The sequence below is a fragment of the Zingiber officinale genome, chromosome 4A (assembly GCF_018446385.1).
Source record: "Zingiber officinale cultivar Zhangliang chromosome 4A, Zo_v1.1, whole genome shotgun sequence".
In the NCBI taxonomy this organism is placed as follows: Eukaryota; Viridiplantae; Streptophyta; class Magnoliopsida; order Zingiberales; family Zingiberaceae; genus Zingiber; species Zingiber officinale.
The window spans coordinates 159395542-159421066 of NC_055992.1; the positions used below are offsets into that span (position 1 = coordinate 159395542).

Sequence of the window (25525 nt, forward strand, 5' to 3'; positions counted from 1 at the left end):
TTCTACAATTTTTTTATTGATATGTAAAGGAATAGAAGATGCTTCACGTCTCATTCTGTCCTTTAAAATTATGGCCACAAGCAAACAACTTTAAGGGATGCCCATTCTCTCAATCCGTTTTCCATCAATTCTAATTTGCACAATTGCATTACACTTTGATAGAGGAAAAAGAAATAAAAAGGTGAAATTTTGACAATTTTTTTGTTCTTGATGAATTCATTTCATGGAGGAGAGGAACTGAGATAGAACATTTCAGAGAGACATGTGCATGCGCTATCGACGTTGAATTGAAAGAAACTGGAAGACGACTGCTGAAATCTCTAAAACGCCACCGCCAACGCCATCAGCAGTCCGCCGGCGGCGGCCCACCTCCGGGCGCCGGGGATCCGGCCAGCTGCGGACAGCAGGTAGTCCGGGTCCACCGGGTACAGGTACCCCGGCGTGTTGCACTTGAAGCACCACGGCGTCGGCGGCGGCGGCTTGTGGCACCAGGGGCATGGCGCCGGGGGCGGCGGACAGAGAGGCGGCGAGGGAGGCGGCGGCGAGGGCGGGGGCGGCGGAGGGAGCACTGGCGTGGTGCATGACGGCTGGCACTTCAGGTCTTCGCCGGCGACGACGATCGCGTTGTGGACCAGAGCCATGAACATGAGGCAGAGCAGCATCGATTTCAGAGACGGACCTCGCCGATTTGCCATCGCCACGAACTCAAACTCAGACTCAAACTCGATCGATTGGACTCCGACTCTCTTCTTTAAATTCTCTTTCTCTCTGTTTCAGTTCTTATCATGGAACTCGGCCATGCTTAGAAGCAAAGGGGAGAGCGCCATGACTATGACTTTATAATGATCATGATAATGATATGAGACGGCTGGTACAGGGAATTCTTCTTTCTTTAATTTTTTCTGTTAAAAAAAACTTTATTTTTAGTTTCTGAAAGCGATCGCCATGTGCATTGCTGATTGCTGTGTGTATATACTTTTAGAACTAGTGTCTGCTTAATGCTTGCTTAGTTGTGAGCTTGCGTTCTTAAGTAAGATTAACTTTGAGCATTGACTCTTTGAGTCAAAAGGATTACTACCGATCGTTTTTTTTAAAAAGTTTTGATATTCACTTGATTTTTGTTACTTTTCATCAAAGTGACGTGACTCCACTTTGTTTATAATTTAATTATATGTTGTTTTATCCTCGATATATAATAATTCGAATTCATGAGACCAATTTTATTTTATTTTTTAAATATACTTTGCTTATAGAAATTCATTAAACACTCATCCATAATTATTGATACACATTCTAATGGCTTATAAATTATTTTACCAATTAGGGCTCATGAAAAACATTCATTTCAATATTTGAGGTTGGATTTACTTAAGTTTGTTTTATTTGTTCAGTGTAAAATACTTTATTTATATAAAATAATCTTTTAAAAAAAACATTTTCATGTATATTATATTGAGTGAGGCCTCTTTTAAGTTGGTTGGATGTATAAGTTTGACTATCCTAATGAACCTAACTACCAAAGTAAGCAAGTCTAGCGGAGTAGCTAGGTCAGTTGACAATCTATTTGCCTATGTGATTTGGTCAACAATTTGCATAACATTATAGCAAAAGATGAATACGCTCGTTTCCAATGTTTCCGGCAATCCGTCCCAAGGTCAACACGGAGGAGATAAATTACGGACGGCTACTAGTTTTTGGAATAGTGACTAGCACATAAGAGAGGTATTTACCTCGACTTTACTGAGATTTGAACCCCAGATCTCATTGTGACAACACCTCATGCGCTAGCCACTAGACCGATCCGAGGGGACAACAATTTGCATAACATGCTCAAGCTCATAGCACTTCAATGAATAATATCAAAGTATTTGTCTGTATTTTATCGTGGGATAGATAATATTGGACCGTTTGAAATAAACGATATTGTCTTCTTTTTTTTTCTAATATATAATATAGAATGGCCCAAGAATAAGATAATAGACTCATCCAAGAGAACCAACTATGAGAGATAAAATAAAGTGAGGTTTGAGTTTATGATACAAGGATTTATCGAATAGAAGTTTGGATGAGAAACTAAACTAAGATAATCCAAAATGAAAACCTAAAAGAACCATCAAAGGTACAAGTTAAACTGATCAGTGTTATAAGATCGGACTGAGTTAGTCGATTCGATCTGAAAAAGAAAAAAAAAAACAGTGAAAAGTTCTGTTTTCTGGTCGTGCCCTCTGTTTTAGATGATTCCGATGGATATCCAATTCACCGGCAGTTCCTTTCATTCAATGTTCAGAAGCTTTCCATTTTTAAAATTATTCGTTTTTTTTTCAGAAGAGGACATCCCTGAAAGCCTTTAGGTTTTTATTTTTAAGAAATTGTTTATACGATAAATATCAAATTTTGTATCATAAATTCAGATTTATTAAAGGGTGTAATTTACATTAAAAACATTCCCACGAAATTCTCGCTAATGCGGGTCTCGATGAATGATCCCATCGTATTGGGATTTATTATATGCTCATATGGCAGATGATGTGGAGCCTTTGAGCCGGGTCAAAATTTAAGAAGATCGGTTGATGTAGCAGTCAAAGTTAAGAAGGGGTTAGCCTTCGGAGTCAGCACAATTGATCCGCTCGGCCGGGAGTTTATCTGACTGGACTGATGAACTGGTTTGGCGTCGGTCCATTGAGCATTGATAAATAGTTAATGACGAGTCAGTACATACCAGAGCCAAGATTCCTTTGTTGTTCAAAGACAGCACGATTAACTAGTTCGGCCGAGTAATCCAATTAATCGGAACTACGGTCCGATCGGACAAACTGGACACCCAGTTTGATTGAGCTCTTTGACCAAACAGATAAGCCGAATAAGGGACGAGTCCTTGGTAACACTCCATAAATCTGATCGGCTTGCCCTCACAAGTGAAGGCCGATCGAGTCATAGGAGGAACTCAGTCGGCTTGCTTGGTAAGCATGTGGTAGACCTCTCAACCCAGCAACCTCATATTCCTTAGCTTTTTAGCGTTTTATGCCACGGAGAACAGACAATATTCTATACGCAAGTTATACATTATAAACTTCCACCATGTTAATTAATCATAGAGATTCTCGGTCCATTTTAGAAAAAGTGAAAGTATATTTATTGTATGTCCTTTTTTAAAAACACTTTGAGATTCGTATGTAAATAGTAACACTATAAAAATATATCATCTATAGGCACAGGTATGTAATTATACATGTTCATAGTCACTATTCATTCAAATTACTATTCATTTTACTTGATCCGATCATTGACTTAAACGTCGGAGTACTTGCGTCGAATACTTTTTTTCTAACCCTGGTGCTAATGCTTTTTTAACATATAAGAGCGCTTCAGAGTCACTTTTTGAAAGTAAAAAGCCTTCATTCCATCAATATCAGAATCACTTCTCCTGTATATCATCCCATCTTCTCAGCTTTCGAACACGATGATATATAATTTTATCATGTATTTGAAGAAGCTATTTTCACCATTTGAATCCGCTATAACAAAATCACACGACCGGAATGAATTATAAACTAAAAATAAAAATAAAAGGTAAACAGAGGCTTGCCTTAGAGTTAAAGGCGACTTGTAGCTCTTACCTCGTAGGCCTGTTAACATAGAAAGCTTTCTGCAGGATGGCGCAGCTCATTACTCACACCTCTTTAAGCCATTGGCAGCAATACAAAAAAGTAGCACAACTGCAACGCCACCATTTTGCTCAAAAGCCAGGCTTGCCTTTGAACTAATTAAGCACGGACTGATTTTTTCCTTAGGATGGTCCCTCGCTAAGATTCATAGCGTGCAGCTAGCTAGCTATCTCTCCCGGCCAATTCCCTGCCACTTCACATGCCTACCTTCCTTCCTTCCTTCATAAACCCTTCTCCTTTTTCCACCATGAATGCAAACCCCAAAAGTAGAGCATGAAAGCGGCATCTAAGCTCCAACTAAATTCCACAGTACATGCACTCTTTAATTGACACCAACCTCCGACCACTGTCGACCTTCTGCACTCCTTAACTTCCACCGTCGAGTGGAGGCATTCTCTGCCTGCACCTGCATGCGTATCTCTCTTCCATCCTTAATTCTTCTTCGATGCTACTTGGGAGTTTTACCTCTTTTGCAGCCGAATCCAATCCTTTCTCTGGGAGTGATGGCCTTGCTCCCGTCCGTGTGAAACAAATTACCGGACTCCGGTCCACAACGTGTGTCAAATCTCCATAGTTTCTTCTCTCTGTTGTTTCTCATATATGCATGGGTCGCTCACTTCCTGTATATTAAGGTTCTACACATGAGGAGGATGAGCTCTTCCTGGGCTTTCTTGCTGCTAGCGATTCCATTTCTCCTCGTCTCTCATGGATTCTCAGAGCCAGAGAGTTCCACCGATATTATTGCTCCGATGGCGAAGGAAGAGCAGGAAGCACTCTACTCGGTGCTCCGAGACTTGGTTGGCGAATGGTGGAACGGCCCTGAGCTTTATCCAGACCCCTGCGGCTGGACTCAAATACAGGTTCTTAATCACTGTGAATTAATACCGATACTGCTAAAAAGTTGGGTTTTTTGCACGTTAATTAAAATGATCGACGGAGCAAATTGCAGGGAGTTTCCTGTGATCTCTTTGATGGATTGTGGTATGTCACCTCCCTGAAAATTGGCCCTGTTCTCGACAACTCCCTCGAGTGCTCAGAGCAAGCACAGTTCAGTCCCTTGCTGTTCCAGCTCGACCACCTCAGAAGCCTCTCCTTCTTCAATTGCTTCTCTTCTCGTCAGCGAATGAGCATTCCACAGAGCAGCTGGGAGAAGCTGTCTGGAAGCTTAGAGATCCTCGAATTCCGGTCGAACCGCGGCCTCGTGGGGAGAATCCCCGGAGCCATTGCTCGACTCAGTAAACTGGAGTCCCTAGTCATAGTGGAGAACTCCGTGGACGGAGAGTTGCCACTGGAGCTGGGCAAGTTGGAGCACCTGAAGAGGCTGATGCTATCTGGCAATCACTTTGCTGGTCGAATTCCCGATTCGATTTGCGGAAGCTGGTCCGAGCTCCTCATCATGGACCTGAGCAGGAACTCTCTTACAGGGCCACTGCCTTCCTCTCTGAGCAATCTCACTTCACTCCTGAAGCTTGATCTAAGCGACAATCACTTCAATGGAAGCCTTCCGCCAGAGCTTGGCCAGCTCAAGAATCTAACTCTGCTCGATCTCAGGAACAACGGCTTCGTAGGTGGCTTGGCACAGTGCCTTAATAGCCTGACCTCCATTGAGAACTTGCTTCTGGCTCACAATCCTGAATTGGGAGGGAGACTCGAGGAAATTGAGTGGGGGAAATTGAGGGAGCTCACTGCTCTGGACTTGTCTCACACAAGCTTAACAGGTGAAATTCCTGCAGCCATGGCAGGACTGAAGGGATTAAGATACATTGCATTGGATGGCAACAGCCTCACTGGGGGTGTCTCACCGGAGCTTGCAGCACTGCCTTGTCTAGGTGCTCTCTACCTCAACGGCAATAATTTAACAGGGAGGCTGGAGTTCCCTCAGGAGTTCTATCGGAGGTTGGGGAAGCGATTCGCCTCGTGGGGCAACCTGAACCTGTGCTACGATGCCGCCGCGAAAAATGCAAGGGCAGTGCCTTACGGCGTGGCACGGTGCGAGCAAGATCTCCGGGAGAATGTCAGCTATGAGTCTGTTTTGAGTGCTGCAAGGGCGGGAAGTGGAGATTTGAATGGCAATTGTGGTTCCTTGGGTTCCTTTGTGGTTCATGGGGGTGTCATTTGGGGGGTTTGGGTCATGCTTCTTGTGGTTGTGTTCTTGTAGTGTTTGCAAACATGTTTTTTTGTTTTTCTTGTAGTAGATTGGAATGTAATGTGGAAATATGCTACAAAATATTTAGGAATTTCATAATGTGTTTCTATTGAATTTCTAAAAGAGCATTGTCTATTATAAAATGAAATGAAGCGGAGTCTTGGCGCAATGATAAATTAGAGGTCAAGAGTTGACTTACACTCTCAAATAGTTTCGGATAAAAATAAAGTGTGTATATTACTCTAATAGGTAATGTTTAAGCATGGATATGTTTTATGGGTCCCAAGAATCTTCTGAATATTTTCATTAGCCTTATATCTTAGGAGTCTATGTAGAGTTGATTTAATTGATATTTTCATTAAGAATGTTTGGCTAAAATTACTTGACAACACAAAATAATACATTTCAAATTATTCAGTTTTAATTTATAAAAGAGTGAACCTCTTTTAAGAATACAAAGGGTGCAGTTGTAAAAAAAATTTAATTGTAAATGTTTAGAGAGGGTGTATTTTAGAAATTACACTTCCAATCAAATGTTATTTAACAATTTTGAAACTAGAGGGCGTTTACTGAACTTTTTTAAATACCTAAGTTTTATATTTATTATCCCTCTTCCTTATCAATTAGTCTATTGATTTTAAGTTATCAGTTGACTATTATATATTCAATCGGCTGTCCCAGTTGATTTTTTTTTTTTTAATTTTTTTACGCTCTATCTATGAACTTCTGTTGACTATTAGTTTTGATTTGAAGAGATTTTGATGTGTCTACAACAAGCAACGAGTTAATCATGGGAATCCTAAGAATTCTTTGATAGTATTGATAATGGAGCATGCTAGACCTAGGTCTTTTAATTAGCTTGTGATAAAATATTTCAAGATTGTGTGAAGTTCAGAAACTTACAATTCTTTATTTAGACGGTAAAATTCATATTTGAGGATATAATTACATTTAGAATAATGCAAGAAGTTCAATGATTCTGAGATGTCTGACACCATTAATGAGTTTTAATCAAAATTTGTTGGCAATGTTAGAAACCTCCTTGAATCCTCTTATATTTAATCATGCCCTTAGACTTGAATTCTACTGTCTAGATTGAGAGTTACATATTTTTAAAATTTTCAATTTTAAAATAATTTGACACAAATTTGTAGGATCGTAAAAGCCTGCTAGAGAGGGGGGCACTCATTGAGTACTTTTGATAGACAATCCACTAATAGCTCGAATATTACAAGAGAATTCAGAATTTTAAAATGCAAGTAATAAAAATAAATATGCTGATGACTTTAGAGTAAAAGATTGAGCATCATCGTCGAAGGAACATTAAGCATCGTAGAAAGCTTTTCGAAGCAACACGGAAGTTGTTTGGAATGATAATCTCCAAGTGTTTATTCCATTTTTTTATAGCTTTGTCCGGGTGTTTGGACGGGTCTTGGGCACCCGACATGGTGTGACCTTAGCGAAACTCTATCCTCCAAAGTTTATTCATCTCGGGCGCCTGGACCAGGCCTGGGCACTTGGATTCTGACGTATGGTGGCCAATTAGTATGCACTAACTCCTTTACTCGGGTGCCTGGGTTTGGACCAATCTAAGTGCTTGGACTTGGTCCGGGTGCTCGGACCTCCGGGCGCTTCGACCCTTCCCGAGCACCTGGAGACCCCTTTTTTGATCAACTTCCAACTTCGATTTCCTACACCACGGAGTTAAAAAAACAGACGTAATATAATAATTTAGATAGTCTCGAGATTGTCTGATTCTGATTTTGAATTTTGTTGAAATTGTAGGTCGAACCGACGTCTACTGTTCCCTCAACAGAAAATGTGTCATCATCTACTCCTCTTAGAAGAGTTACCTTTTGAAACACCTATTTAGATTTTTACTCAGCACATGATCATATTGACTTCCGACACTTTCGCTAGACGTTCGATCCTCAACCTGCCTAGACTTCTATTTGGTGTATGTCAGGATCTGCCAAGTCTTCTGCCCAGTTCACCTGTCCAATCCCTTAACCAGGACTTCGTGCTCAATCCCCTGACCAGAACTTTGTATTCAATCCCTTGACCAGGACTTTCCTTGACCAAGACTTCGTTGCCTAGTCTCAACTAGGTCTTGCATGTACATTTAGATAAACTTGTTAGATCACAATAGAACTTAACTTTGAACTATTTATTATATTATTAAAATTAGATTAGATTAACGGGTACTTCTAGTATAACAAAATTCATTAGAGATTCTAGGCCTATTATATTTTCTCATCAACACATTTAGATATACTAAAATTATGAGTTGAGAAAAATATCCTCCTACAATAATCAATTGTAATTTTTTTATTTATCTTTTCATAAATAGCCATGGAATTCGACAGATTCCATCTCTTACTATACCAACTAAGATTATTAATAAATTTTGATTATTTATTAATTTTATTAAAAATAAATTCTTTGTATTCTTCCTTTTATTTTATTTTTCTTTAAATCTGAGTTGTGCCAGCAAAATCCGAACTATGAAAGGAGAGAATAGGTGTATCCATTTATCCGTCAGGCAACTGATAGCAACTCCGAAACACAACAGGCATTGGCTTTGATGTGACCGGTATGGAGTGTATCGTATAAGAAGACTGCGGCGTATCTGCTGCAGGCAAACTTTGTGATGATGATGATCAAACAGAGCAGGAGGGCAGCATCTTCGTGCTCTGGGGATGCAATCAATCTACTTGATATTGACACAGAACACAGTTAGTGAATAAACACACTTATCCAGAGTTAAATAACACTACAATTAGAAAAAATATTTCATTAAAATCACAATCCAAAGTTAAGTTGAGCAGGTTATCCTGCACCCTATTAAGCTTATTTCTAATTTCTAGTGCTAGAAATCATGCATACAAAAATAAAGATCACAAATATATATTTTATTAGTGAAAATATTAGAAATGTTATTAGTGAGATTTTACTGAGGACCAAAATTTACTTTGTGGAAATTAAGGACTGTGATTAGCAAGTAAATTTCCTCGAAAAAGATATAATTCACAGGAAATTGAAAAACTCGTACAACTAATTAATTCACTGCATTCCAGCAGATATTGCTTTAGCACATGAATCACGTTGTAAAACAGGTTTCTTAATTTCTCTGGCCTTGTCAGATAGCAAATCAGTGTGATTCTCACTGTCTCTCTCATTCAAAAGAACAAAGGGAACCGAAGAAGGGAAAGACATCAAAATAATTTTACAAGCATTTCATCAACTTGCATCTTCTCGGGACCTTCGAGAATTTAGCAGAACAGTGACGGGACAAGCTTCAACTTGTTTCATTCTTTACCAATGCACATTTCAGCTACAAATTGTGAGGTGATCTCAGTTTAACTGATCTTGGTGAAACTACAACACTTTGGTCGACGACTGTACGTAGCTCATGAGCCGCTTCAGCGCTTTACCACTATCAATGGCTTCTCTAGCCCTGTCAAGTGCAGTTATAACGTCCTCAGCGCCGGCGCAACCCATCAAATGATCGACCATTCCTGCATTAAGAACAATCCTGTCGTACGCCGGTCCTTTCTCACCTTTTAGAGCTGCCAGACCCAACTCGATATTCTTCCGAACCTGACACAGACAGCCAAAGATATTGATGCACTGACAGAAATGCAAGTTATCAAGCAAACCCTTCATCAGATGTATACTGTGCACCAGCTTAAATTTAACTCTGAAATTCGTCATCATTGATAATCCCATTACTATAATAAACAAAACTTGATAATAATGAAACCAAGAGATTATTTGTAACTAAATTAGGTAGGAAGTTGTCCAAGATATTCTAAAGTTTGTAAGATATGTCGAAGGAAAGGACCAATTCCACTGATTAATCAGTAGAATGGGTGGACACCAGTTTCTCTAATCAAGTGAGAAGCATATCAATCCAAATGTATTGGAAGAATAAATGGAGGTAAGTGGCTACCGATCTATCAGTTCTTGGAGTATCCGTTGGTTCAAAACCATAATCTTCTGCATTGACATCAATACTAAAGCTTTCACGAGAAATTCCTGGAGAAAAGGAGGGCAAATTTATTTAACTTTGATACACCATACAATCTTCAGCTGCAACCAAACATGCTTGCTAAAATTCCAGAATTGGGTAAAAGAATCTGAATAGACCAAAACAAATAAATTGAAAAGGCTGATACCATCAATGTCAGTGAGAACATCCAATCGCGGTGAGCGGAAACCTGAACAGTGATTCACTGGAAGACCTTTTGAAGCATTAGCAGCTCTTGATTTTGTTGTCATTGAAAGTGCACCTTCTTCTCCCTACAGCAGAATATATAGAACAGTTTTTAAATGAGATACAATTGAAACTCATCCTCAGTTAACATGGGGATTATAGATTATGTTTTGACATAATAAGTCAAATAAATTAACAAAGCTTAGCGTTAGTCACATGTCACGCCAAACAATACTCGAAATTGATGGTGACGTAAATCAAATTTAATCATTTGATGAGATGATATATGTTAACTGAGATAAAAAGAATTTATCTACGTCATTGCATAGTGAGGTATTATTTATATAATAACTAGAGATTTATTTTAAGAAATTATAATTAAGCTAATTGATAATTAACCTAATTGACAAATATATATTAACTAATATATACACAAAGATATATATATATAAATACTCCCCCTTAAGTTTGAACATAGATATATATATATACACTACCCCTTAAGTTTGAACATAGATATACACAAAGATATATATATATACACTACCCCTTAAGTTTGAACATAGATATTAATCATGTCAAACTTGTTACAAAGATAATCAACCCGAACCACATTTAAAACTTTTCTGAAGATGTCTCTGAGTTGTTCTCCAATCTTCACATATCCCGTAAAAATATTTTCTCATGAACAAAATGACAATCAATTTCAACGTGCTTAGTTTGCTCATGAAAGACCGGATTCGATGCACTTTGGAGAGCAACTTGGTTATCACATCACAGTTTAGCTCGTACTAAAATTTTAAATCCTACGTCAGTCAAAAGTTGATATATCCACATTATCTCGTACACAGACCGTGCCATAGCTCTATATTCTGACTTTGCACTCAATCGTGACACAATGTTTAACTTCGTGCTCTTCCATGAGACTAAATTTTCTCCAACAAAGATATAATAATCTGAAATATGAGTGTGCCCATGATTTCATATACGATACCCCATTCATGTGCTCCCTTTAAGTAATACAAAATTTGCTCCAACACTACCCAATGATAAATGGTTGGAGATGACATAAACTAAGTAACAATACTAACCGAATATGTAATATCTGGACGAGTCACAGTAAGGTAATTCAATTTCCAACTGACCTTCGATATCTCTTAGGATGTTCAAATAGTTCTTCATCTCTTGTGAGGTGTATGTTGTGAGTCATTGGAGCACTTCATGACTTTTCTCCCAATTTGCTTGTCTCAGTTAATAAGTCGAGGGCATATTTTCTCGGAGATAAAAGTACACCTTTTTTACTCCTCGTAACTTCAACATCTAAGAAATATTTTAGCACCCATAAGTCTTTTGTATTAAACTGAGTATGAATGAAAGATTAAGTGATGAGATTCCCACAGTATCACTTCGAGTGATAATAATATCATCCACATATACAACTAATAGAATGATACTAGCTCCTGCTTGTAGAACATAGAATGATTAGACTTGCTTTTCATCATACCAAACTTTTCAACAACCTGATTAAATTTTTCAAACCAAGCACGAGAACTCTGTTTCAAATCATACAAAGATTTTTTGAAGACGACAAACTTGCCTTGACAACCCCTGAGCAACAAAACCAGGAGGTTGCTCCGTATACAACTTTTTGTTAGTACCCCAAGATAGTTTTGATGTGATCAACCAAGTCAGGTTAGGTCCTGATGATTTGTAACCCCTTTGTCTAAGTGTGCAAGAACTTAGGAGCACAGGAAGTAGAGCGAAAGACGCAACTAGCGAGAAGGACGATACGGGAGAGAGTCGATGGGCTCAGTACGTCCGAGGGACGAGGTGTTGCAAAAGAGTACATGGGCAGATGAGAAGGAGACGCGCGACATTTCCGAGGGACGCGAAGCCAGAGCGAAAAATTGCTCGAAGGCCGGAAAATGAGTTCGGGTGAGTCCTATTTCGGATGGCCGAAATCACCTAAGTAAGCGGAGCCGGAACGGAAGACCCGAACCCAAGCGAGCGGAGCCAGAGCAAGAACCCGGACCAAACAAGTTAACATAAGGTTAACCTTGGTCCGGGCGCCCGAACGATCCAGGCGCTCGGACCATGAAAATTATCCATATCGCGTCAAATGCGATCCACGACTGGGATAAAATTTTATCTCCCTCCAAGGGCCCTGACCAGGGCTATAAATACAGTCTTGGTCCCAGAAGTTTAGACAGAACACTTGTAAACAATTTCCTTTGTCTAACTTTGCATTTTGAGTGCTTAACTGCTATAAGAGGCTTCTTCGCCTAAAAGAGACTTTGATAGTGAGTTTTAACTTCCTTGGATTAACAACCTCCTCTTTTTTCTAGTTTCTTATTTAATTTATGCAAGTGTTAGTTTAATATAAAGTTATAAAGTTAGAGGAAGGTTCATTTTCCTTTGCAGAGCTATTTACCCCCTTTAGTCGGCCGCCAAAGGAACTACAAGTAATATCAGTGCGGGTTCGCTTCAGGAGGACTAACCGCCGAACGAAGCACATGAGATGACCGAACCGAACATCAACCCACCGAAATTCGAGGGGGAATTCACGAGTTAGAAGATGGAGGTATTTTTTTAAATAGATTTTGAATTACTAATAATTATGAAATATGGTTTTGTAGCCCCGAAAAACAAAGAAGAATATCAATGGACGAAGAAAGAACAAGCTGACTTCGTGGGAAACGACAAAGCAGAGTTTCATCTGCTTAGCGTTTTATCACCTCAAGAAGTCAACTATATCGGAGCCTACGAGTCAGCCAAGGAACTCTGGGAGAAATTCCTGGAACTACACGAAGGGACCTCGGAGGCAAAACTAGCGAGACGGGACTTGCTCCGGAACCAAATCAGCAACCTCCGATTAGAAGAAGGCGAAGCAGTCGCACACCTTCACTCAAGAATCAAGGAACTCATCACCGGACTCACGAATCTTGAAGAAAAGGCAAGCAATCGAGATTCGCTAAGGTACGCGCTTAACGCATTTCCTAGAATTACTGAATGGACATCATTAATAGATACTTATTATATATCTAAGGATCTAGAATCAAGTACTTTAGAAGAAATGTTTTCAACTTTTGAAGTCTATGAAACGAGATGTGCAGATATGAAGAAGGAGCCAAAGCACAATATTGTCTTAAAGGCAAAGATAGACAAACGAGATTCTGAATCTTCTCTCGAGGATGATGAAATGACATTCATGGTAAGTAGATTAAAAAAATTATTTAAATCTAAAATATTTAATCAAGTGCAGGGTACAAAGAACTGCCCTAAATTAAAGGGCACGTGAAAGACAACTGCCCTTAAATTGAAGAGCAAGAACAAGAGCAAGGACAAAAAACAAAATAAGAAGTCAACCCAGACCAAGCATAATCTAAAGGTGACGTGAGACGAAACGTCGTCCGAGTCAGAGATCGAAGCCCTCACCGGACTTGCGCTAGTGGCAAGTCACCCAGAAGACGAAGACGAAGCAAGCTCGTCCGAAATGAGCATCGAGAGCATCGATAAAGGGGGAGCGACATCGAAAGAAAGCAGCACTTCAAGGGGCTTCAGATTACGAGATCGACAAGGTAAGTCAGGTACGATTTCTCTCTCCTGACAAGTCATTTCAGTTTATAAAACTATTATCGAAAAATTGTTGTAAGTTAGAAAAAGAAAATAAAGAGTTAAAATCAACCTTAGCTCTATCTTGTCGATTAGAAGATCTCAACAAGATTAAAATTGAAAATAAAAAACTAAAAATAGAAATAGAGGATCTTGAGAAATTAAAAATTGAGAATACAAATTTAAAGGATCAAATAGAAAACTTAAAAAATTCTGCATGTTTAAATTTGTCTGCTTCAACTTTCACGAACTATAAAAGATTAAATTGGCAATTTAGATATTACAAGGGGAAAATTAAAAAATTATCTAGAAAATATATTCCTCAGAAATTTTTAATTAACCCATTAGGAAGAAATCTATATTGAGCTCCAAAAACATGCTTAAGTTAATTATTTTTTTTTTCGACTTTCAAAGAGAAAGTTAAATATTTAATTTCTTTAAAAGACTTTGTCTAGAAAGTGACTATTGTTCCAATATCCAAGAAGGCCTAGTGCCTCAGCCTAGAAGTCAATTACTGAAATAAAATGTTTAATTGACTAATTGTGAAACATTTAATCAATTTAATTTATGCTTTAAATAGTTTGTCAAAATTTATGTTAGAAAAATTCTAATCATTAAAATTCATTTAACAAAAATCATATTTGTTAGAGTTATTTTAGCAAATTTATTTTTCTATATCTAAACAATTATTTGGATTTTTTTTTAACCGTTAGAAAATTTTCTATGAATTAGTTATTCAAATGTAAATTTTTAATTTTTTTTTTTTTCTGATTTTCCTTAAACTTTAATTTTAGCTTTTCCAAAGTCACTTTAAAAGTACTCTATTTAATGTGATCAAAGGGGGAAAAGGGAAGATTAAGTCTAGGAGGAGAGTAATTTAATTTTTTTTACACATTATTGAATTCCAAATTTATTATCTTGTTATTATTTCTTTATGTTTGTTTACCCTAACTTAACTTGGGTTGCTCACATAAAAAGAGGGAGATTGTTAGTACTCCAAGGTAATTTTGATGTGATCAACTAAATCAAGTTAGGTTCTGTTGGTTTTTAACCCTTGTGTCTAAGCGTGCAGGAACTTAGGAGCACAGGAAATCGAGCGAAAGATGTAACTAGCGAGAAGGACGGCACGGGAGATAACCGACGGGCTTGGTACGTCCGAGGGATGAGGTGTTGCGGAAGAGTACGCGGGCGGACGAGAAGGAGGCGCACGGTGTTTCTAAGGGACGAGAAGCCAAAGCGGAAGATTGCTCGAAGACCGGAAAATGAGTTTGGGTGAGCCCTATTCCGGATGGCCGAAATCACCCAAGCAAGCGGAGCCGGAGCGGAAGACCCAGACTCAAGCGGGCGGAGCCGGAGCAAGAACCCAGACCAAACAAGTTAACATAAAGTTAACCTTGGTCCGGGCGCTCGGACGGTCCAAGCGCTCGGACGGTCTGCGCGCCTGGACCATGAAAATTATCCATATCGCGTCAAACGTGATCCGTTGCGACGGGGATAAAATTTTATCCCCCTTCAGTTTGGAACCCTTCTAGGCGCCTCGACCAGGACTATAAATACAACCCTGATCCCAGAAGCTTAGACAGAACAGTTGTAAACAATTTCCTTTGTCTAGCTTTGCATTTTGAGTTCTTTAACTACTGTAAGAGGTTTCTCCGCCTAAAGGAGACTTTGATAGTGAGCTTCAACTTTCTTGGATTAACAACCGCCTGGTTGTAATCAAGTAAATCTCGTTGTGCCACTTTTTATAGTTTCTTATTTAATTTATGCAAGTGTTAGTTTAATATAAAGCTAAAGTTAGAGGAAGGTTTGTTTTCCTTTGCAGGGCTATTCACCCCCTCTAACCGGCCGCCAAGGGACCTTCACTTTTGAAGATCACCATGAAGGAAAGCATTCTTGATATCAAGTTGATGTAAAGGCTAATGATGAGTAGTGACCATTAAAATAAACAATTAAACATATATCATCTTTGAAAAGTGTCAGAATAATCTACCCCATAGGTTTGAGCATAGCCTTTAACGACGAGACAGACTTTTAATCCGTCAACTGACCCATCCGGATTGACTTTAACTATGAATACTGATTTGCATCCAATAGCCCGTTTCCCTAAAAGTAGTAGACCAAGTCCCAAGTGCTTCAGCTAAAGCATTCATCTCCTCAATCATTGTATCTGTCCAACCAGGATGAGATATAGCCTCACGAACAATTTTAGGAATAAAGATAGAGTCAAGTGGCAAGCTATTATAAAAAACAAAAGAAGTAGGATAAGTGCACTGACATTTGCCTTTATGTAACACAATAGGAAGATTATCACTCGAGACTAAATCTAGATCTAATGACGAAGTAGTAGATGCAGGACATAAATCAGTAGGTTGACGCTCAAAAAAGACTTGAATAATAGGTGTCAACATGAATTAGTAGATTGACGGCTGGAAAAGACTTGAATAATAGGTGTCAACATGAATTAGTAGATTGACGGCTGGAAAAGACTTGAATAATAGTTGGCTTGATAGGAGTCGATTTTGGGACGGCTATAGAGGATGTGACAGAATATACCAACAAATTGTTGGTCCCGTTAGACCGGCAAGAGGGGGTGAATTGCCTAAAACCAAAATTTTAAAAAAAAATATCTCTTGCTTTGCTTAGCAAGGATGCACAATTAATTTAAACAAAAATGAATTGCATAAAAATAAACAACCAAGGAAGGAAAGTAAGAAGGCTAGAATTACTTAGTTACAACTTAGGTGGTTGTTAATCCAAAGCGCTAAAAAGCTCTGTTGGTGCAGTGAGCACTAGACGATCGAACCTATGTTTTGATAATGGCAAAGGGTTCAAAGTTAATTTGTCTTGTTATCTAACAAGTGTGATTGAGCTTGCAGGAAAGTCCTAAGTGTTAAGCAAAAGCCCTAGTGGATACTAGGCAGATGGAAAACCCTATGGAGAGGTAACCCTAAGTCCTAGGGGGTGGTAATCTTAAGTTATGGAAAACCTTAGGGAAGGTAACCCTAGGTCCTAGGGATGGTAACCCTAGGTGGAAAGTCTTGGCGGGTCATGAACTTTGGGTGAAATCCTAGAGTCGGGGACTCTAGATGAAAATCCTAGTGGTCGCGGACTAGGTGAAAGTCTGGATGGGTCGTAGAGCGAACGTCCAGCATGAAAACTTGAAGTCTCGGGTGCTAAGCAAAAATCCAGACGATCTGGAGGGCCCGTCTGGCAATAGGTAAACTCTCCTGACAGGAGTAAGTAAGGACGCGTTCCCCGAAGAGGGAACAGTAGGCGTCGGTTCGACCTAGGGTTTTCGGAGGAAATCCGAAAGTCAGAATCGGACAGTCCGAAGATTGTCAAAAGTCATATATTGCTTTACTATTATTTGCTATTTGTCTAACTCTGTTTTGCAGGGAAATTAATAATTGTGCAAGGTTAATTTTGGTCTTGATCGATCGACCGAACTGGAGATCGGTCGACTGAACCTCCAAGTAAACAGATTGGATTTCCAGCGAACTGATCGGGTTCAACCAAGGGATCGGCCGACCAAACTTGGGGTTCAATCGATCGAACAGTGGATAGGCATCGACGTGGTCAAACCGAGTTGATCGAACCAGATGAGCTGGGGATTGGTCGACCGAACGAAAACTTCTATCCGAAGCAGCAAAACCCGGATGAGAAGATCAGTCGACTGATCAGAGTCGGGTCAAACCTGATCCCGAGATCAGATCAGTGGGTCTGGATCAGGTCTGAGGTGGCTATAAAAAGGGGTTTCGGCCAACACTTCGAGACAACCGAATTCAAAACTACTTATGCTCTGTGCGCTGCTCCAAAGCGCTTTGACAACGTGCAACTACTGCTCCAACAATCGGCGAACTTCTAGTTACTCTTTTATTGTTGGTAATGCAATCTCTTTTTATTGTTTTAATACGTGTACTTGCATATCTGTAAAGCCTTTACGAATTGATAGTGGATTGCCCAACGTAAGCGATCAACGATGGCGAACCTTGGAGTAGAAGTCGTCATAGGCTCCAAACCAAGTAAAACCAAAGATGTCAACTTGGCATTTGTTTTACTTGTTCTTTATTCCGCTGTGTTATTCTGTGTTTTCCAAAACGAGTGAAAAAGTCACGAGTGCTATTCAACCCCCCTCTAACACGTCATCAATCCTACAAGCTCTACTAGAAATACTCATTCGTTAAATGCGAAGTAGCCTCTTACAGACATTAACAGCTCAAGAAAAAGACTAGGAATGATTACAGTAGTTGTTGTTCAAGTTGTTGTTAATTTCCTATCTCCAGGAATCTTTTTATAGTCCCTGGAAAAACTTATCCGTAGCTCGGAAGCGCTTCAAGTAGGTTCAAGGCGCTTTCAATAGATCAAGTTTTATCTACCAAAGATAAAACTTTATCTTCGACTAACGAGTATTAAAGACGCCTTCAAGTGGTTGGAAGGCGCCTTCGCACTGTTCATGCGAGGTGCCCTTAAGTACACTGGAGGTGCCTTAGGTCCCGTATACAGCAGCTTCGCTACTGAAGCTCGAGGCACTTTCAAAGTCATTGGAGGCGCCTTGAGTACTATTCATCCAAATAGTCTTTTCTCCGTGCTCGCTTGGGTGATGCTCCGACTGCCTGAAATTGAGCTCACCCGAACCCAACTTCAACCTTTTCCTCAAGTAGTCTTTCGCTCCGGCTTCTCGCCCTCGGAAGTATCGCGCGCTTCCTTCTTGTCCACCGTACTCTTTCACAGCACCTCATACCTCGAACACACCGAGCCCGTTGACTTCTTTCTCATGCCATCCTTCTTGCTAGTTGCGTCTTCTGCTCGACTTCTTGTACTCCTAAGTTCCTGTACACTTAGACACAAGGCATTAACACACGCAGGACTTAACTTAACTCGGTTGACCACGTTAAAATTACCTTGGAGTACTTACACAAATAACCCTCCTCCCTTTGACAAGTTTGAATCGGTGACGACGAGAAATAAGGTGTGTCTTCCATGAAGGTAACATCAATTGAGACAAGATATTTGTAATACTGGATAATAACACCTATAACCTTTCTGAATACAAGAATAACAAAAGAAGATACACTTCAGAGCCTTGGGATGTAGTTTAGTAACATGATATAATTAGGCTAATTGATAATTAGCATAATTGACAATTAGCCTAATTGACAGATATATATTAACTAATATATATTGATATTATGGTAACGAATATATATAGATATGGTATCTAATATATATATAGAGATAATAATATAGAAATACTACAAATGAGAAAATATGTTGGAATGGTATGAACATGTTGAAAGTTACCAATCAATTCTTTAGCTAGAAAAGCCAAATCAATTATAATAGAAGGTGCAAGGGGTAGAATAAGATTAAAGGAAACATGGTCAATGTATATATATATATATATATATATAAGCGCTCAATGGAGTGATAAAATTCATGTAGTTGACTCCAAATAATTAGCACAAACGCTTGGTAAAAGAGCATAGCAATAAGCAACATTTGTAGTCCTAAAGTCAGCTTTGAATGGAAGAGAAGCTGGCCACCTTTGGTTATATATATAGAGAAATTTTAGCCTGCGGTGCGATTCTTGCGGTTTTGCTGCGGTACTTGCCACGTCAGCGAGAAAACACAAAAAAAAATCAACGCTTCTCTCCTCTTTCTCTCCTCTGATCGGCCTGGACCGATCAGGTTGGATCGGTCCAGGCCTAGATTTCTTCGCAGACGTGGCAAGTACCGCAGCAAAACCGCAAGAATCGCACCGCAGGCTAAAATTTCTCATATATATATATATATATATATATATATATATATATATATATATATATATATATATATATATATATAAGCTCAATGGAGTGATAAAATTCATGTAGTTGACTCCAAATAATTAGCACAAACGCTTGGTAAAAGAGCATAGCAATAAGCAACATTTGTAGTCCTAAAGTCAGCTTTGAATTGAAGAGAAGCTGCCCACCTTTATAACCAAACCAGAATGTACTCTCCTTCTCTTCATAAGCATCAACATTGAATTTTCATAACCTCCATGATAGAATCCAGCAACAATAGCTTCTCTTCCCTTTGCCTAACAAAACAAACATATCTGGTTAACTTGCTATACATGAATACTAATTTTCAAGCCCACAATAATGAGAAAAATTCATGCTAGAAGTCACCAAATTGCACTAACTCTTAAATTTATGTACTTAAAGAAAGGAAATTAAATAAGCACAGTTATAAAACATTTTAATTATCAGAAAATCATCTTGTACTGCAGCAGGATTTTCATTGTATAATGGGCATTCAGAAACAAAGCATTTTGCAAGGTCAAGCAAACTCAGGGATCCAAAATTTATTAATGGTACTATGGTACTATTACATGAAAGCTTCTAATTCCATACCTAATAATAATTTGTCAGATTTTCTTATTATAATAATGGGGAAAATGCATGGCATACTCATTTAACAACGTACAGAACAATCACACGAAACTATATTTATCTATTGGTGAGTTATGAATGAAATACGAGTGATAAACAAATTATACTGGACCATTTGATAATGCCAACCCTAATATGATATGCATAAAATAACAGTATAATAGGAAATCTACCAGGTGATATGCACAAGTTTCAACTCACCCTAACAAACTGTTGCACTTTCTCTGTGGTTGCCAAGGGGGGACGTTTCTTAATATGCTCCCTTAGGCCAATTAGAGAATATCTGCAACATAACCATCAGCATGAAGATTGGTGTCTAGATTATCTGGTTTCAGAAACAGCTAAGTCTCAGATCACATCATCTGATTTCCATGTTTATCTAAAGTGAATGCCAGGTAATAAAAGAACATGGTCTGGCCATTTTCAAAGTTGAAAGTAATAAACTATTAACAATAACAATCATTTAACAGAACATACTAGTCTAAGGATGCAAAAATGCATGTTGACATTCACAGAGCAAGCTCATTAATAACTAAACAAATCGACTTTCTTTTAGACAGATATAAAGCAATGGGAATACACAATCAAAGAGTGTTAATCAAAGATGAGATATAAAGAGATAATAAAAGAGAACTCAGAATTCATTTATTTCAAGTTTCCAACAATACCATGATAATAGAATTAATAGGACAAAATGTTCCTCAGCAGTAGGCACAATCATATCAAGCAAGTTTAACATTAACTTTGCAGAAGGTTTATTCATAATAAAAGCAGTGTCGTTTCCTTGCAATTTCTTCATGAATATTTCAAGGGTAATCTAATAGGGAAAAAAAAAAAATCAGATTTTGAGTGTGGATAGTATGAAATTAACAAGTTAGATAAAGCTGATTAAACTGAGTTTTTGCTAAACCGGCTTCAATTAATATAATTAAAAATCAACTGCTTATCCATGAACTGCACTGCACATTAAAATATGTAAGCATATGATTCTACATACTTTGATTTACATGACTTGGAATGAAAGACTTGTTAAATACAAATTTCCTCCTCCCACATGAATCAATTAAATAGATGCAACCTGGCTACATGATAAGAAGTAGTGGAATATTCATCAGCACGAAGGCAAAATAGAATTCCTAACATTTGCAAGCTTAATTTGTCCATCAGAAGGTCTGATGATATATAATAATTTCATATTCATACTCTTCTACTACAGCTAATTGAATCCTTATTCAGAGATTCTATGAGAAATATCAGTAGCAATTACCAATTGAACCATGTTGAATAAGGTCCTCAATAGGTAGACTTACCTAAAAGTTTATGAAAAACTTTGAACATTCCAATGAATTGTGTGAAGGAAATAAAATGCATCCTTACAGTGATGGCTGAACTTCTTTCTGATTTACATAAGCGAAGCCAACATTTTCATCCTGAAAGATCCACATGATATAACACTAAACTCCCCCCAAAAATACAATGACAAGCTGTAAATACAGTTTCAAGCATACTTCCAGTAGTATCTTTGCATGTGCTGGTGACAGATGGGTATTTGCACCCATGAACTTCAGCAATTGCCCTTCTGTTATTCCTCCCTGCAAATCATAATGAACTAAGATCTACAAGCTCAACAGTTCTGGACATCCTAGGGAATATCATATATCAACCTAATTTGATTACAACTCTCTGAAATTGATCGTGCTACATAGGACTCTAACCTTAGGCGGCATCCATTGGACACCATGAATGAGAGAAGATTCATCATAGCAAGCTCTAACTGCAGCTACAAACAGCGTACTCTTGAAGAATCGTGTATTTCCATCATAGGGTTCACCATAGTGAGTCAAGGAATTAACATCAGCAATAGGAAGTGGCCCTGATCGATCATACAGAAATTGGTAGCAGATAATTATTTAAGAACTTGAATTTTAGTTGGATGCACAAAGGAAAGCCTTACCTAGTTCACCATCAAATGCTAGACAGTATGCTTTAAGCTCACGGTCTGTTTCTCTGTTCATCCTCTGCCCTATAAGAAAAGCAGCAAGCAGTGACTCATTCACACTTGAAGACCCAACATCATCCGAGTTCAGTGGAAGAACGTCCCTTAGAACACCTTGAACCTCTTCATAGCCTAAATGACCACCTGCTAGAACCTCCCTTAACGCACCCACAAGTCTCATCTCAGCAATTCCATCACCACCATAATTTGGGCCTATTGAACAACCAGATCCCATAATTGTGCCCTCTGGATCAGCTATGAAGATTATGTCTTGTGGAAGAACATGCAGAAGGCGTGGCCAAAAGAAATCCATTGCATGCCTTTCACCCTCACTCCACTGTGTGTGTTCAGGAAAAGAGTTTGCCCTTATTGTCATTCCAGCAAAAAAAGCACCAAGTTGTGCTTTTGAAACTTCTTCATCCTTGAGTTCTCCCCTAGCTTAAGAAACATGTAATCTTATTAGATAGTAGATTGTGATGAATGGATAGCAATCCTCACTACTATTATGAATCATCATGGAGATCTAGTTACTACTCCTTCATTGCATATTATTCTTTCACCAGCTATTTCTTTATCATATAATGAAGCAAAAGAAGAAAAAAAAGTTGGTGAAGAATATTAAATGGATAGTTTGTACCACCTATTAGTAAACTTATTGAAAAGAGAGTAGCTGAAAAACAAACTGTTGTGTTCAAACCAGCAGCCAACTAGATAACAGAGAGTATGCAAATACTAGAATACAAATTGACTATTTCCTTAAGTCTCTTAGATGTTGCATCTGTTGTAAACTTCACAGATCAATGTCTAATAACCAGATAATTGATATACCACAGGAGACAAGTTATTCTTTTTTCATTTGTTTTGATTGGCCAAGATGAAATGTAATATTTCTTAATTCTTTGAGATTATGTATCTCTCATAAATTTTGAAAGTTCAAAGCGTCCACAACATAGGGTAAATCAACTTGTGAAAAAGGGAGTGTGGCCTCAATGCTATATAGCATTGAACTTAATCATGGATCATGCAAATGGAAGAAGAGAATATTTCAAATTGATTTAATATTTCTTGAAGAGGGCATTTACTTTAAAAATAAAGGAGAGAGAAGAAATTGAACAATTGAAATGAGTTCCACAACATTCTTTGCCAATAGGAAAGTGTTGAGGAGAAAATTAAGGATGTGGACAAGGTAGTTTTATTGCTTTACATTTTGCCAGAGTGCTAGAATCACTTCGTTACCACTTTTCTTCCTAGCAAACATAATTCTATTGATTATGATTCATTTGGCAGTGCTTTACTAGCAAATAATTTCAACAAAGGTGTTTTGGTGGGAATTCTAGTATTGCAAAAATGGAGACTCACATGGCAACAGGAAAAACTTATGAGCATGGTGGCAAGAAGAAGAGCTTATGAACTGGAAGACTTTTGGACTACTCACATCGCCGCCCAAAATCCAACAAACATGAGGTAAGAAGAACGGTAACAATGCTTGGTTTTGTTGGCAAAAGTAGCCACTTGAAGAAGAATTGTTGGAAAAGGAAATATATACATTCTGTAAAGAAAGGTAGCGACAACAATGAGAATCCTAATGAAGACAACCAAGTTGAGGTGATGATTACATCAAAGCTAATGATGGATGAGGTGATTACATCAAAGTTAATGATGGATGAGTGTTAGTAGTAGGCTATAATGCATAGTATCAAGATTGGATGCTTGACACCAGTGCCACCATTCATATGTCCTTTCAAATCATTGTTTACCCCATATGAACCATACAGCAGCATAGTGAAGATAAGCAACAATTCAAGTAGTATAACACTTGGCATTGGTTTGGTTAGTTTCAAGATGTCTAATGAAGCTATGAGAACTCTTGAAAATGTGAGACATATTTCGAATATATCCCAAAGTTTGATCTCTTTGCCTATTTTAGAATATGAAGTATACAAGTTCATGGGTTATGATGGCATTCTCAAAGTATCAAAAAGTACTATTATTGCTATTAAAAGTATTTGTGCTAGATTATTTTATAAATTATAGAGAAATTCTATTATTGGTGATATTTCTTATGTTGTTATCAATATGTCTGAAACTTTCCAGCAGTAGGCAACGCCATTCATGGGTATTGAAGGAGGTAAACCCTCCTTTAAAAAAAAAAAAAAAAAGAGCTGCTTCACAACCGGAAACTACAGCAGGAATAATCAGATCTAACGACCATCCTTAAGCAGCTACCGACTCAGGCTCGAGAGGGCCAAACACCAATAAGCAGCAGTTCAGAGTTGGAGAGGGTTCTAGTAACTATGGTATCAAAGGCTTGAGCATGAGTGACTAATGGATAGAGGTTTTGATGAAGAAAAAGCTTATTCTTTCAGTTGACCTAAGCTTGTCCAAGAGATTTTGTGAGCATTGTTACTATGGGAAACAACATAAACGAGTCCACAAAGATGGGATCATACAAGCAAGAGGTAATCTCACTGCATTCACCAGGACAACTAACCAATAGTTTTTCATAGATACAGTAGCTAATCGAGAAAGGGAATAATCAGCAATGAACACCGAGTTAATTTCAAAAGGAAGGCAAAATAATAGGATGCTATCTTCACTTCGACTCAAATTTACTGAAACCGAACTAGACAATTAAAGCAATCACCTGACTTAAGTATTGTGTCGAGAACCTTGAATGCCTGTTCTTCTGATAGTGGTCTCGTCTGCTCCGGCCCAGTGCACACCCGCGCCTGAGCTTCCAGCACCGTCTGATTGGGTTTAGGAATCTCGTTCGGCCGGTAGGAAGACGAGATCGACGGGTTAGAGTGTCCATATACGAGATGCTCGACTTCATCAATTGCAGCATCGGATCGAACGAAGAGGCGTCCGACTGCGTTCTTCCGGCGCAGGCAAGGAACCTGATTGCTCGAGCTCAGGAATCTGGATGGGATCTGAGAAGGTAATCGAGAAAAACTAAGTTTAGGGTGTGGGGAAGCGTTGATAAGGGAGTTCATGGCGTTCGTCGTCGGGGCCAAGGATGGAAGAAAGAAAGAGGAAGAGAGAGTAGACCGGCCGCTTAGATGTTACACGGGAAACGCGTACGGATATATTTTGGGATGGGGCGGAGGAAGGTTTATAGACGGAAGGGGAATGGAGGGCAGTCGGAGGGAAAGTAAATTATTTAGGAAAGTTAATTAACATAGTTTGAAGTATATCTATTATAAAAGTACTCTCAATTTAAAAATTTGTTGACAGATGATTCATATCTGAATTTGTTGATAAATGATTCATATTTGAATAAGGATGAGAGATAGCATAGAAAAAAAAAATATTAAAGTTTTTAGTAATATAATTTTGTTATAATTTTTTATAATAAAATTTTATTACGATTTTTCATAATAGAATTTTATTACGATTTTATCATATATGAGGTTTAGACATTATTTATAAAGATCATTATAAATCTATTATATA

The 25525-nt window shown here is 38.4% G+C and overlaps 2 protein-coding genes across 2 annotated transcripts; one reads left to right on the forward strand and one right to left on the reverse strand.

Moving 5' to 3' along the window:
* The first annotated feature begins 4306 nt into the window (after positions 1-4306).
* On the forward strand, positions 4307-5861 carry LOC121972986 (piriformospora indica-insensitive protein 2-like). The gene is made up of 2 exons (XM_042524590.1): positions 4307-4525; positions 4615-5861. Exons 1-2 carry the CDS (start codon positions 4307-4309, stop codon positions 5821-5823), a joined length of 1428 nt encoding a protein of 475 aa, XP_042380524.1. The 3' UTR covers positions 5824-5861.
* Positions 5862-8805: 2944 nt separating this feature from the next.
* LOC121971936 (anthranilate phosphoribosyltransferase-like) lies at positions 8806-25197 on the reverse strand. The gene is made up of 10 exons (XM_042523468.1): positions 24717-25197; positions 22031-22510; positions 21792-21949; positions 21585-21668; positions 21454-21506; positions 20278-20359; positions 19614-19721; positions 9990-10113; positions 9764-9849; positions 8806-9411 (listed from the first exon to the last, which is right to left on the reverse strand). Exons 1-10 carry the CDS (start codon positions 25063-25065, stop codon positions 9190-9192), a joined length of 1746 nt encoding a protein of 581 aa, XP_042379402.1. The 5' UTR covers positions 25066-25197; the 3' UTR covers positions 8806-9189.
* Between the last annotated feature and the right edge of the window lie 328 nt (positions 25198-25525).

Excerpts from the sequence above, each read along its gene's own strand:
- LOC121971936 (XM_042523468.1), bottom strand. The coding sequence starts at position 25,065 with ATGAACTCCCTTATCAACGCTTCCCCACACCCTAAACTTAGTTTTTCT. Across the intron at positions 21,950-22,030 it reads AGCATTTGATGGTGAACTAG|GGCCACTTCCTATTGCTGAT; the intron begins GTAAGGCTTTCC and ends ATGATCGATCAG. Across the intron at positions 21,507-21,584 it reads ATGCAAAGATACTACTGGAA|GATGAAAATGTTGGCTTCGC; the intron begins GTATGCTTGAAA and ends TGGATCTTTCAG.
- LOC121972986 (XM_042524590.1), top strand. The coding sequence starts at position 4,307 with ATGAGGAGGATGAGCTCTTCCTGGGCTTTCTTGCTGCTAGCGATTCCA. Across the intron at positions 4,526-4,614 it reads GCGGCTGGACTCAAATACAG|GGAGTTTCCTGTGATCTCTT; the intron begins GTTCTTAATCAC and ends AGCAAATTGCAG.